This window comes from Pelodiscus sinensis, chromosome 1 (genome assembly GCF_049634645.1).
Source record: "Pelodiscus sinensis isolate JC-2024 chromosome 1, ASM4963464v1, whole genome shotgun sequence".
NCBI lineage: Eukaryota > Metazoa > Chordata > Testudines > Trionychidae > Pelodiscus > Pelodiscus sinensis.
Genome location: NC_134711.1, coordinates 66,104,319 through 66,119,747, shown reverse-complemented (window position 1 = coordinate 66,119,747; position 15,429 = coordinate 66,104,319). Strand labels below are relative to the sequence as shown.

The 15,429-nt window shown below is 39.8% G+C and overlaps 1 protein-coding gene across 2 annotated transcripts in view; it reads right to left on the bottom strand.

Moving 5' to 3' along the window:
• TRHDE (thyrotropin releasing hormone degrading enzyme) overlaps positions 1–15,429 on the bottom strand; it is a 347,541-nt gene that overhangs the window by 119,352 nt on the left and 212,760 nt on the right. For both annotated transcript variants that reach the window (XM_075931938.1, XM_075931934.1), the window contains one exon: positions 1,005–1,070. In XM_075931938.1, the coding sequence (XP_075788053.1) occupies positions 1,005–1,070 (66 nt within the window). The remainder of the gene's footprint in view (positions 1–1,004; positions 1,071–15,429) is intronic.

Below are 15,429 nucleotides of genomic sequence, written 5' to 3'. Positions count from 1 at the left end.
AATCTTGCGGCAAATAAGGGCATACTTTATTCCTGTTTAATATAGAAATGCTAGAAAAATGCAGTTTAAAACAGGTAGAATTAAATTGGGTGGAATTTTGGTGGAATACAGTCAACCTAATGAAGAGGAGACTTGCATATCATGGGAAGACAGGCCACAAACAAGTGAGGGATGGACAGAGATGGCTTGCTCTGCAACCAAAGAATGCTAATGCTGAAAGAGGGACAGAGTGACTTCTAGTAAATTCAAGAAAATCACAGGCAGAAACCCTTGGAACTTGTTTGTGAGGCATATCAGGAATACAGTGGTTCACAACAGATATGCTGATAGGAAGGGGAACATGGAATTTTAATTCTCACCACAAACAGATTTGACATATCCAGTGTGACACAATTGCTTATGGCCCAGAATGCAGTCATAATCTTCTGCCTGTATGTTTGCTGTGACTTCTGCTCTTCTTTGACTAGTGTACACATTTGAGTGCAAACCACTGAGAATTTATCCCAAAGGCTTTAACATAATGAAAGGAAAAAAGCAAGAAACTATACAGAAGCAAGGGTGGCTTTCAATATCTTTGTAACCACCTGCAACAGGTCTAAGGACATCAAATAATAACAGTTATAAGGGAAATCACAATGCCCAGCTTTAAGCCTTTACAACGTCTGTCCTTCAGACAAATCATGAATAGGTATATATCAAAATCTATTCAGTATAAATGCCAAAGCACAGCACTTTCCTGCTCTTTCCTAGGTACAGACCTTATCCTGTTCCCCTGTAGTCAATGAGAGCAGGACTTCCCTTTATTTGATATCAATGATATAACACAAACAACTGAAAGCATGTTGTATCTTTCTGTAAAACCAAATGCTGCTACTTAGTGTTAATTTTTAAATTTGATCTTGAGCTTTAGCATTGTAGTGTATACTGTTCTCTCCCAGCACCATCACACCACCACAATAGCTTCCTGCTTTTCTCTCCGTGTATAATGTTCTATAACACTTTACCTCTGATAGTGTATTCCAGAGATCATTTCTGGCTGCATTGCCATACTTGTGAATTGTCAAATAGTCCTATAAAATAAAACAAAAATACAAATCAGAAGTTACTGTACAGAGGACAAATAATTACAGCTGTGAATCACTGCTAGTAAAAGGTAAATTACATAAATGTTTTCGTTCGGTGGAAATCTAGTAACATTTAAATGTTCATCCTCTGGGAGTCAAACATTTTCTTGAGACAGCTTACAATATATTAAATATAGAAGATTAAATAAATCCCAATGGAAAAACAAACCAACAAATTCCCTAGTAAATTCACACACAGCATTCAGGGATTTATCTTTTCCAATTAATTCATCAAAATTAAACATTCCTTTTTAAACATCTGTAAAGTTTCAGCATTTGTTTCCCGGCAATCCATGGCAATGAAAGAGGAAAGTTTCTAAAACAAAGCTCTACTATTTATTTTAGCACATCATTCTGTGACTAATGTCAAGGGCCCATGCACTCCGCTGAGAGCTAGCTCTGTTATAAAATTTTTAACCAAGAAATAGCCCATCAGATCCATTTCCTTAAACCCAGTGGAGTCTTGTGGACAGGTATTTTCCCTTATGATTAAATGCAGATATAAATAATATTGTCAACTCAGGCTGTAGCATGCTATGCTAAAAAGCTTTTTCACCATGGGTTCCATCAGAAAATATGCATATAACATAAAAGGGTACCTACTGTGTTTGTACTTATGAGCATGTGATCTCAGAATACCTTCTAGGGCTGAAAATGGAAGTTTTCTATTTTTTTAACCAATTGCATTGAATGATTTCCACATTTCCCCTTCAGCAGTAAAAATGGCAAAAAAGTTGGAAGAGTCACTCTCCCAAAGGAGTGAGGACTAGCCCATAACAGCTTTTTAGTCCCAAGCCTCTGTGAAAGAGAGACTGCCAAACATAAAAATGATATGTACTTGAGGTCAGAGGTATACCTTTTAAGGTAATTTCCCATATTAACTACTAAATATATCTTTAGGTTAGGTCTGGTTCTACCAGCAATAAATGTTTCTCTCCCCCCCCCCCCCCCACACTTCTATCTGTTAAGCCTCCAAACTACTATACCCTGCTTCATGCCTCAATATCTACTTACAGAATACACAGACAATCATAAGATTTGAAATTTAGCAGTGATTATTGGAACAGCTTTATTTTTATGCACTTGGATTGTGAGACTAAAGCAAGAAAAAGTTTATAACATCAAAGGGCTCCCAGCATTAGAATTTCCATCATATACACTTTATACAATGGTTGGAGACAAACCCTAATTTACAGCACAATGATAAAACTGAGGAAATTTTGCTGACTGTGTTATCTATGCTTTGTGTGAAGTAGGATACTTGGGGAATAATTAGTGTTTGGAAAGCAAATTTCCTGATGTACAAATTGTTGCACCTGTGACAGATTTAGCTTTTGTCAGCCAACTCATATAACAACAAGCAGCAACTCCCATTTAATCACAGGCTACAAAGGCTAAATGAGAACATTGACTCGGTTAACTGCAGTGCCTAGTCTTAACAATGTCATGAAAATAACTGTTGGAAAAAGACAACATTATACAGGCCTCACCAATATATTGTGCTTCTAGTTTGTCTAAAAATATAGAATCTTCTGAGACCCTGTTAAATATTCAACAGCATCCAAAGCTAAACAGGTTGCATTGTAAATTAAAAGATTTAAACTGATATACAAAAAAATCAAAGTATGTAAATAAACAACAAATATAAATTCACACTTTTAAGTGATGCTAGAGGATACAGTAGGCATGAATTCTTCTGTTATTTGTTTATAGGGTTTGTGTGTAATACAATAAGACAATGAAACAGTCTGAGAATGTACTCAACAGAGCCAAATAATCTTGTTTACCAATCTACAACCAGACATTACATTTGGCTTCAATTTTATACTCAGAAAGATTGCAAAGAGAGGCAAGTGCTTTCATCCTCTTTCGCTGGCATTTGCCTCACAACATGCAGGTTTATTGCTTTGGACAGACTTCTCCATTTCCAGTTCAGAATTTATTATTTTTGATTAAACATTTTACTGTGTGATGAAAAGCATAGAAGAATTATATAAAGCAATGAGCACATTTACCTGGTGTTATTCAGGTCATTAAGGAGGGGCGCAGGGCAGGGGCTTGCAGGAGTGGGGGGATGAAGAGGGGCTTAGGGCAGGAGATTGAGGATGCAGTAATCAGGACAGGGGGATGGATCTAGGCGGGAGTAGAGAGTGCAAGAGGTTAGCTGATCCCTGGCACTGGTCTAAGTGGCCTCCAGCTCCCCAGGGATGTCTGGCACAATAAGAGCCTCATGGCTCAGCCTCAGGCTCCCCAGAACTGACCAGTGTGGTGGGAGCATGGTGTCTGGATAGTTAATCACCAAGGCTGGCCAATCCTTGGGGTTGGCCAGGACCCGGGGGGGCACAGTGCCCAGCGGCTGGCTCCCCAGGACTCGCTGGAGTGGCAGGGGCTGTGCTGCCCAGGTGATGGCTCCATGTTCTGGCCAGATTGGTTGGTGCCTGGTGCCCATCCAGCAAGTCTCAGGGGCTGGCCAATCCCTAGTATTAGCTGGGGCAGCTGGGGCTGTGTTGCCAGCTGCCAGCTTCTCAGGGCAGGACAGGTAGGTGGAACGTGCTCTGACCGATCACCGGCTCCCCTGGGGCTAGCTGGGACAAGGGGGTCTGCACTGCCTGGATGGTGGAACAGCCCAGGAGACTTACCCATGTAAGGGGACTGTTACCCCTTACTAAAACTCTGTGGGAGTTTTTTGGTTTGCCAGCTCCCAGTTTAAGAAGGGGAAGGGTTCATGAGACTGACAGACCCCAGAGACAATGGAAAGCATCCAACACTCCAGCTCAGCCTGATTGACAGGTTGGACAGGCCAGTGAGGAAGGGGAGATGCCAGGCCCTGTCTTCCCTGTGAGCTGGGATTGTTCTGGCTCTCTCTGAGCAAACAGAGAGCTGGGAGACAGCCCAAAGAGTGCAAGCTGTGTGCAGAAGAAGTCCTGCAAAAACAGGGAGCTGAGGGACAGCCCAAGCAGTGCAAGCTGTGTGCTGAGGGGCAGTTTTTGCAGCAGCTGAGCCAGACACACACAGCTCAAGGAGCGCAGACCCTGTGTTGAGCAGCAGACTGGCAGTGCTCAGAGAGCCAAAAGGAACAGAGAAGCAACGCAAGAAGCTAGAGACTGGCCAAGCAGCACCCTGCAGCTGGATGTGGTGAGCAGCTGGGACCTGCAAAGTGTGGGGAGAGGCTCTGGACTGGGAGAGGGGTCTGGCCACTTAGAGCTTGAGGCTGTGTGGTCACTGCCAGAGCAAGCGTGTCCAGCCTGCAGCCCCCCCCCTCCCCCTGCAGCACATCCAAGGCCTCTAAGGGGCCTCTATGGAAGAGACTGTGGACTGTCCTTATACTCTGCAAGCTGCTGTTTTGATGTCCCTGTGCTACAGAGCAGGGCTGTGTGTTCTCATTTAACCATTTTCATTTTTTTCTTATTCTTTTCTCTTTAATCAGTTGATGTTTAATAAATTGTATTTGCTTTGAACCTTATGAAGTGATCACTGAGCCAAGAAGGCCTGCAGTGTAAAGAGGGCACCTCGGAGTGGGGACACCCTAACTCCTGCCCCTAGTGACTACAAGGTCGGGGATTAAGCCCCAGGAAACCTGGGCCCAGCCTTGTTGGGGTTTCAAGGGCTCTGCTACTCAGGAGAGTGGAGGGGGAGCCCTCAGGAACAGGGGAGCCATGGGGTAAAGGAAGTGGGAGCGGGGACTCAGATCCTTTCGCTGGTTCATTTCACCGGGGTGGTATAGAAGCCAGGAAAGTTCCCCACAATAGCGGGACCATTCCCCCGCTTACACATATCAAAGGAACAAGCCAAAACAATTACCACACAAGCAGATTGGATCTTGCAAAACAAGAAGCAAACTGTAATCTTATTGTTTTGTCAAATAATAGACTCAGTCTCTAAAGAAAACCTTAAGGCCTAAATGATTTAAAAACTATGTTATCACCTGAATATTGAGGTAAGTGACTTGAATATTTGAGGGTGCAGAAAGCACAGTAACAAGTGCTAAAAGATTTAGACAGATATTTGTAGTAACAACATTATTGATTAAACTTACATGCTATTTACTGTGTTAGCTAAAAAAAGCAAGTTACTCACATTTAAGAAAGTCTTTTTCCCTTTGCAATCCTAGCTTTCTCAGTATTGCTAAGGCAGCGTGCCTCTCTGGTTAGCAAAAATTGAACTAATTCTATCATCCAGGAATTATAACACTTACAACTAATAAAAGATAAAGACTGATAGATACGAGGAGGGGGAAATAATACAAAAGGGGAAAATATAATGTTTGGTAAGCTCTACAGTTAGGAATAGAAATAGGGATAAAAGTCAAATTCTGCTCATAATTTCATCTTTCAATTTGACTGACATAAATGAGGTTACTCCAGATTTACACAGATTTAATTTAGATTGGAATCTGGTATACCATCTACAAGCTGAGTAACTCCACTTTTTCCACTTTGGTTTCTAGGAGCAGCTGTAGATCTACAATACAAGAGGAGTTAGAAGGGAGAATAACATACATTCAAGATAATAGGTAAATGATTTCAGAAAAAGATAGCACAGTAACATTCATAGTCCTGATTCATGTTCACTTCCCAACTTCTGCCCATGTCTTTGATTCATACTCGTTCCCCCTCATTCCCACTCTGAGCCTTGAATTTACTCCTGTTGCGCAATTGACTGTAGACTGATTATGCCATTGCCACACCTGCTTAACTTCTGACTATAAATAGAAAAAAGTCTTGAGAACTCTGGCTCTAATGGCAATGCTGACTCAAATGGCACTCAACCTACTTATTTCTGCCTCCTGGAGACTGCTAGCATCAAAGTTGTGACCTCAGAATATCTTCACAACACCTGACACTCAAAGCAAAAAGTCTGAACAAGGAGTCAGACTCTGTACATAGTTTTGACAGAGTGTGCCAGTTGAAGGTGACTGAGAATCAATGTTGAAGCACTGACAATGGTACTATACAAAAGCTTAAGATTTTTCATAAGACAGGAGGTTAAGATCAATGATTATGAGAGCTAGAGTATTTAAGTGGGTCTGAGATATTTTTATTTGAGATATATTCTACAAGAAAATAAACTGATGATGATGATTGATGATGAAGAATAAAACTGATGAGAAAAATGTTAGCATTAACACCGAGGTCAGTCAAACTGTGGAGCTACCCCAAAAATGAAAGAAAAACCATGATCAGACCAATTAGCAAAAAGGACAGCACTGCAAACCCAGCTCAAAGGACATCTAAACAGATCAACAACTTCATTTTTATTTGAAGCTACCTGAATATTGTTTTCAGTGAGTCTTCTTGGAAAATACCAGCCTGAGCAGTATCAAACCTTTTTACATAAAGTTGCATAATAGATCACATTCAATCCATAGGTTCCATGTTCATATTTATGAACAATTGTGACCAGCAGGAACAAAAAATGGAGTTATCTTTGACATACTGTAATTTGATGCTACATTAAACTGCATTCAGTATTTAGCTACTGGCCTGCCACGAAGGCAAAAATAATTAACCAAATATAGAAGCCAATGAAATATCACCCCACAAAAATGGCTTTAAAACCGCATAAAAAATTAATGCTAACATGCCACCCAGAATATAAGACACGTTAGAACCTCAGAGTTATGAACATCGGCGTTACGAACTGACCAATCGACCACAACACATCATTTGGAACTAAAAGTAGAATCTAAACAACATTTGAAAAGCACATTCATATTCACCCCAGCCGAAGATCCACCTTTTATATTTAAAAGGAATATTTATATTTGTTTCCTATACTGCAGTGATATAATGCTTGTAATTATCAGCAATCAGAAAACATGCACTGCCATCATGTCATATCTGTAATTAAATCATTATATTCAAACAAGCTATAACTACTAATCATGAAGAGTGATATTGGAACATTACATGGAAATAAATCTTAATTCTCTCTTGATCTACCACAACTGTATAAACTAGCATAATTATAATATGTTTACTTTTCTCTTTTACTTATTTATCCACAAATGCTTGCATAGATGATAGAAATACTGAAATCTCTGATGCTAACATTTCTGGAGCTATGTGAATCAATGGGAGTTTTACTATTGATTTCAATGGGATCAAAACTAAGTCAACCTTGTTTCTCTCCCATCCCCTGTGCCTCAAATGCAATAGCCATTTGATGGCACATAAAAAACAGGAGCCATAAACAGCTTACGGTCTAAGTTTAGACATAACAAGAGACAATAACAGAAAAGAGTCATAAAGGAGAAAAAGTGTTATAATTAAGACCATCAGATTCTCTGTTTATCTATATATGCATAGTGTTAGTAATGAAAAAGGACTAGACTTCAACCTCTGACTGGTGTGTATCAGGAATAACTCCACTGAAATCAATACTAACTATACCATTGTGAGGTAGATCTACAGTAAAGGGGAAAGTCGACTTAAGATATGCAACTGCAGCTACGTTAATGACACAGCTGCAGTTGAGGTATCTTAAATCATGTTTTGGCGCCGTCCACACAGTGGGAAGTCGGTGGGAGCACACACTCCCACTGACTTCCCTTTCTTCTTGTGAGGAACATGACTACTGGCACCAATGGGAGCACCCTCTCAGTTTGAATTAGGGTGTCTTCACTAGACATGTTAATTCGAACCCCAGAAGATTGATTGCGGCAGAGTTGATATTCACTATTGTTGATAATACACTATAGTGTAGACAATCCCTGACTGCACACTGAGGGTATGTCTACACTGCAACACTATTTTGAAATAACTAGCGCTATTCTGAAATAACTTAGTCCACACCTACACAGCAGGCAGTTATTTTGAAATAGTGTCAAAATACTGTCAAGCTGGAGGACTTCTTACTCCAACTCCTGTACCCCTCATTATACAAGGAATAAAGGGAGTCGGAAGAAGTGTGCTTTATTTTGAAATAAGTGCTGTGTAGACACTCCCTATTTTGAAATAAGCTATATTGAAATAAGATACACAATTGACATAGCTCAATTTGTGTAGCTTATTTTGAGGTAAGCCCTATAGTGTACACATACTCTGAGAGAAGAATACGGATCTTAAACTTTGCATTATGCTGGATATATAATTTGTGAAGCACTTGAGCTGTGATAATGTATCATGTGAACACGCATATTTAAACTGAACAGTTTCAGACCTTGTCCCAAACAGGTGTCCAGTGCCATGATTCTTTTGTACATTCCCTGTCTGACTGGTAATTCTAATGGAAAAGACCAGAATGGCTATATTAACAGGTTTATTTCCCTCATAGAAGTCTAGCCTCCCCTAGAATTTAATTGATATGTAAAGAAAGACCCATTCTGGAATATGACAAAGGCAATTGCAGTGTGGTGGCAAAACTACTTGCATCAGAAATCTACAGGGAACTGTTAGAAGGATGGCAGAATTATTGCTTATAAGAATCTGATGGTGGCTGTTATGCAGTAAGACACCTGCTAGAACATTAAGCTTTGCTTTAAGGAAAAATGTATGTGATGTATAATGCAGTAATAATGCTAAGCAACTGAATTAATACAAGCCCCACAGAAATAAAGTACTGATTGAATTTGAAGAGCCTATATTTTACTGAATTTGTAGATTAATTTGTTCTATTTTGTTTTTAAAAATAGAATGTCTCCCTGAGGTATTTGCATGACCCTCGTTAATTAGGAGAATCTCAGATTATCACAACTCTTCGTTAATCAGCATCAGGATAACTAAACATGCAGACATTTGTTCTGCTGTACGTTTCCTATACAATTCTTTCTATAGAAATCTGTACTTGGAAAGAAGCACTGTAACAAAGCTATTCAATATGAAGATCTCAGCTGAAATCACCCAACATAATTCACTAAGAACATAATTTCTGTTTCACTACTGAATCCAGAAAATGAATAGATAAGATCATCCACTGTGAAACCTCATCCTTGTTTATCAGTTGTTTGTGGCTTCCTGTCAATCTAGCATTTCTTCTTAGTACTAAGACTGATATACACTTAAATATCCAATACTGTTGCAAAGGCTCAGAATAATATACTTTCTTTACATAGGATTATTTCTATTTCCGAAGAACTAATTTTGTTTGTTTAAACTGCTAAGAGCATGTCACCATTCTTTCTATCACTATCATAGAAGAGAGGATTCAATAGCCAAAAAAATTGATGTATTTCCTTTTTCATGCTTTATGTCGATAGACTCATTGCTTTGATTTACATCAACAAAATCTGTCATAGTAATTTGCTGAAAACATTTAGTTGTGTGATTACAATGGTTACCATTACAAAGTCAACATCTGTCAAAAGATAGAATAGAGTTACAATTTATGTCTTATTATAGCTACAGGGGAAATGGTGTATCTCAGATTTTAATGTGTGGTAACAGTTGAACTTTGATTATTTAAAATCAAAAACTGAATCTTCAGGAAAATGGTATTTAACAAGTACTCAAGTGAAGTCTTGTTTTGTTGAGTATAGATTCAGCTTCTTTTTCAATTTTCCTCATTGATTTGCATGGAAATGAAACTGCGTGTTCTAGTTTTAAACATGTGCTATAGACAGTAAAACTCCAATAGTCCAGCATCCAATTGTATGGCATCCCCAATAGTCCGGTATCAAAATGGCAAGAGCTTAGTGAGTGAGCTTCAGCAGAAAACGAGTCACAAGGCAGCAACGTCAGCAGCTGAACCGAGCGAAAAAGGTAAAAAAGAGTGTAAAAAACCTAAAACATTACAGTAGACTGCATACAGTATGTACAACAAAAAGTGTTAAAACACTTTATAAACAGTATATACTGTATACTGTATCCATTTTATAGTACCTCCTGATAGTCCTGCATATCCGATAATCCAGCACCACCTAGGTCCCAAAGATTCCAGATTATCAGAAGTCTTCTGTAACAAGGGTATAAAGGAACCCGCTGCTGAAATCTTTGTGATGGCAAATCCTCACTGATTTCTAAGGAGCCCGTGAATATTCTAATTATGCAATGACTGCATGATCAGGCATAAAATAGGTACTTTTCTAAACTATGTAGATTCTACTGTGCTGGTTCATAGGAATAGGGATAAGGTTGCTACTTGGACCACATTAGGAAAACAATATAATTTTATTTGTAAAGAAAATATATTTACTTTACTATATTTAAAAATAGTTAAGGAGCCATCTGGTGTTATCTATAGGTTATTCTCTTAATAATTTTTTTAATAAAATTGTAATCTAAAATAGTAACACATTGGCTTCACATGCAACAAAATATGAAAATGAAAGTCACCAAAAGCATGTCAAAAGGATATATATGTATTATACACCATATCATTGAGGCTAACAATCAAAAAAGTAATGATGATCTGGGGACAAATTTGAACACATAAGCCATGTTCTTATTACCTTCATTTTTATAAATGGACTTTATCATTGAGCAAATAAAAGAACATTTCATATTGGTTCAAGATAGCATCATTTTCCATTAAGTAGCATAACCCAGATTGTAATGAGCAAAGGGACAACTATTATAGCTGGGGCTGATAATGCCACTTATTAAAGTTGACAAGCTTTCCATAATGTGGCCCTGTTTCACTTACTTATAACTTTGCCAAAGTGTATCAGTTTAAGATGAAATTTGAATGCTGGGTATCCTCCTCAGGAAAAAAAAGACATTTTGCCCATGTTAAAACATGCTTGTGAGCTTGTATTTGAAAGGGTCTTTCACTTCCATACACTGGAGCAGGAACTTGAAATTTGGCAAGGGATGGGTTTTGCCTTCCCCACTGAAGTCCACACAATTTATAGCTAAATTTTAAATCTCAGTTCATGCATGTTGAGTACAGACTTGTTAGAATTTAGCAGTTTCTGATTTTGTCTTCACTGAGCATGTTCAAACCTCTCACAATTCCTAGTGATGAGATAACCAGACTCTGCATGTGCCTCACCCACATGGCAAGTAAGTACTCTGTGTCCTCTCACAGCTCCTGTCTGAGTGGACTACACATGTGCAACCCATCAGACCAAATAAGCATGTTCCAACCCAGGGTTACAGAAGTGAAGTCAGATTCTCCTGTCATGAATGCTCCCAGCTGTGCCAGGATGGGGCTGGGTACCAGAAATGAAAGCAGGAAACCTGTCTCTTTTGTGCTCTCAATGACTCCCTTGCTGGCACCCAGGTTGTGTGGCTGATGAAGTTGATTGAAATGTACAGATGAAATGAGAGAGAAAGGTGTAAACTAGGACAAGGTGTCTGGTGAGGGGGTGGAGGAGAACCTATGACAGTGACAGGCTGCATAGGAAGTCTGGAACTGGAAGCCAGGGTGTAAGGTGGAGGCTGGGATTGGTGAAGGGGAGGAGATGGGAAGTAGTTGTCTAGGAAGAGGAGGTTATGAGTGGGAGATCAAGGGGAAGAGGGATGAGTTAGGCAAAGAGATTGGGAGGAAGGAGCCAGAGGGGAGTGTGGTTGGGATGGAGGCACAGGAAGAGAGGCAGACTGGGCCTGGATGCCTATAATGGAGAAGGAAGAAAGAGATCTGAAGAGGAACTAGGGGAGGTGGGACTTGGACTGGCTCAGCAAGAAGACTGAAATTCTCATGAGAAGCTGAGATTTGGACTGGAGAGAAGACTGGGACCGGAAGAAACAGAATTGGGAAAGGGACTGCTCAGAGAGAACAGGTCAGAAGGGTTCAAGCTTTGGGGGAGTGTCAAGAAGAGTCTATACCCACTAGAGCACACGCCCCAAAAAAGATAAAAAAATGACTAAATATTCATTATAGCTACACCATGTACAGCTACACCATGCACTGAATGACACAGGGACCCAAGGAAGAAAATAGGAAATGATCACATGTATTATGCTACGGCCTCTAATTACATGCACAAGAGGATAAGTTATGATTCATAGGAAATCTTAATTTTGGCATTTCCTAACTTTGCAACCTTCGTAACATTCTTTTAATAAATATTTTGTATCTGTAATATGTAGATTTGTTCTTATCCAAAGCACAATGGAGTCAATGGACAGACTCCCATGGACTTCAATGGCCTCTGAATAGTCCAAGATTATGTTATTTTTTTATTTTATATAAAAACATTAAATCAATAACATTTTATAAAGTCCTTCAAGACTATTTTTGCTTACCTACGTAACTCTTTAAAAAAGTACAATCCCTTTTAAAGAAAAACCTTAGTGGTGAATTTGTTTGATTAGATTAATCTCAATATCAAGAGTGACAGATGGTGAGAATATTAGAAATACAGAGAAGTCAGAGAAGGCAGTAAGTGTGGGCACTCTTGTTGCCATTACTGTTCCCATATGACCTTGGACATACAGTGACAGTAGGTCAGCTCCGGGTGTCCTGGTGACAGCTTTGAGGGATCTGAACAAATACCAATAAGCGCAGCAGCAGGTTATGTCTATACATGAGTACAAGGACTAAAAACCCCTCTCCTCTGTGGCCTGCCAAGAGTGGGAACAAGCGGGATTGTGTACCTGGTGATCTTCTGAATCCTAGTAGATGAATGGGGAATCAGCTTAGAGGGACTTCCAGTCACCTTTCCCTCAATACACTAACCACCAGAGCAGTGACAACACAGAGGGGCACCCATATCTGGCAAAGCAGTGGTGTCATAGGTAATGGCTTCCTGCATCACAACTCCTGGCCTGTACTGTTCCTGGGATGGCACAGCTATTCATCATCTCATACCGAAGACATCGGGTGTAAGCTTCATCTACACTAAATGTTTCAATACAAAATGAGTTAATGGAATGCAGATCAAGTAACAGATAGCTAGTTAACAGTTAACATGCATTAAAGCCACATCTACCATGCCAGAAAGCAATCTTCTGGCATTCGATTTAGCAAGTCTAGTTAAGATTTGCAAAACTGAATGCTGAAAACTCCCAATGTCGGTGACTTTACTCCTTGATTTGCAAGGAGTAAGGGAAGTGTACGAGAGCATTTGCTCCCGTCGATCTCCCACTGTGGAGATGGCATCACGTTCAACTTAGGTACATCAACTCCAGCTCCGTTATTTATGTAGCTGAAGTTGCGAATCTTAAGCTGACCTTCTGGGTCTAGTATAGATCTGGCCTAAGAATACATAAGTAATAGATTTATAGATAAGATAAATTAAGTATACTGATTTGCATAATACATTATGTCTTAAATAGATGGAAGTATAAAACATGGATAAGAAAAAGATGAGTCTATTGCCTCTAGACTCTTGGGTGGAGGTTATAAACATGTCAGATAATAGGGAACAGAGTAATGATTTATTTGAAATTTAGGAAGTCTTTGACAGAGTTCCACATGTCAGATTGTTACACAATTAAAGAATTCAGCATAGAACACACAATGAATAGTGTGGCAGGGTCGGACCAGAGGACTCCTGCAGAGTGGGAGAAAGGCAGCCCAAAAAGGGGAAAAGACCTGCTAAATAGAAGCAGAAGGCAGCAGGGCAATTAGAAGCAGCTGGGAGGGAGCTGGCTCAGGCAGACTGGGGCCAGCTGACACCGCTGATGACTTGCCAACGGCCTTTAAAAGCCTCCACAGTTGGAGGATGGGGGAAAGAGTGGGAGGATGGGAGAAGAGGTACAGAAGAGACAGAGAGCAAGAGAGCAAAAGTTTGAGAGTGAGTCATACCAGTTTCAGCACAGAAACAGCAGGGGAGGGAGTCCCAGGAGGAGTGGTTGGGCTCCCTACCACAGAGACTGGTTGCAAGCCCCAACCCCTAGGAAAAGGGGTGTGAGACTGGCCCAAGCAGTGTCCTGGGTAAGAGGGGCCCTTGCCACAATAGTTGTTTAGAGGGCTGTGTATAAATAGGACAGATGAAAGCAGCTCAGTCCAAATGGCAACTTTTGTGGTAATGAAAAATGATTGAAACCCTAGCCCCGCTGTTTTTAATAGCTCATATTCCACATTTCCCCAGATTGCAATTTTAAAAGGTTGACCTATTAGTTTCAATATAGTGAGCACGCAGCTCCAAGTCGCTATGTATCTATTGAAGGGACCATTCAAAAGGTCTTCTCCCAGATATACAGTGTACAATTTGATACACATAAGATGTTAATTTATCACAGAGCCCAAGGTTCCTACAATAAACTAATTCAAACTGCTGAAGATGCACTCAATCAGAGTGAGTGATGAACATAAATACAACAGCAAGTGAAGTTCAAAAGGATACAGATTTGTATGATAAATGAGATGCCACGTGGCAATGAAATGTAATGTTGACAAACATATATCTATGCACATCGGGTTAAGAAATAATCAGACCAACTATGAGATAAATGTAAATGACCTGGCACAAGGGCCTCATAAGGGAGCTTGAGATACCAGTGGATGCCTCTTTGAATACAACACTAGACCTCTGAACTGCTGTGTTTATTATTCACATTTAACATGAAAAGCTGCTGATAAATACAGAAAGAAGTTCTAGGCATGTAGCAATAACCTTCTCCAATAAATAAAATTCAGGGATACAAAATTATATAAAAAACACATCCATTCCAAGAACTCACATACGAAACAACATTTACAGATAAAATCCCACCCCAAATCTAAAAAAGTTACTGTCTTCGGTGGTGAGTGCTGAGAATAACTCAACAAATCCAAACCCACAAACTTATGACATTCAGAAATATTATCAGAGAAAGTGACACTGCCCAGTTCTCTTCAATATCAGGTATCCATAAAGGCTAATTAACTACCTTTCAAGACAGAGGAAAGGTATCACCACTTGTTCATGAGGGGTGCTGCAATTCAGTGCTCATCCATAGCCTCAGCCCGCATATACACTAGAGCACAACAAACTTGCCAGCATGAAAGGACATTCAACTTAAGGCCATTTGTGAGGAAGGAGCTTTTAGATGCCACATCACACTGAAAAGTGACTCCAACTCATCTGATGGAGTGGGTTTTACCCACGAAAGCTCATGACATAATGAATTTGTTAGTCTCTAGACCCTGGTCTACACTAGGGCTTTATTTTGAAATAACTCCCTTTAGGTCGAATTTATAAGCGGAGCGTCCACACTCCCAAACCCGGTATTTCAAAATAATGGGCTGCTTATTTTGAAATCTGTACTCCTGCTTTTCTCAGGGGATAGTGCTAATTTTGAAATAGTTATTTCAAAATAGCGTTAGTGTAGATGATCCGGTGCCACTATTTCGAAATAACTACTTTCCAGAGTAATCTGAACAAATTACTCCCCAGTGCTTCCTGGGGCTCTATGTGTAGGTAGCACATCTCATTAACAGAGCCTGCCTTGGACTAATTTCAAGGCTTCCCCATATCGTGGACATGCTATTTCGATTT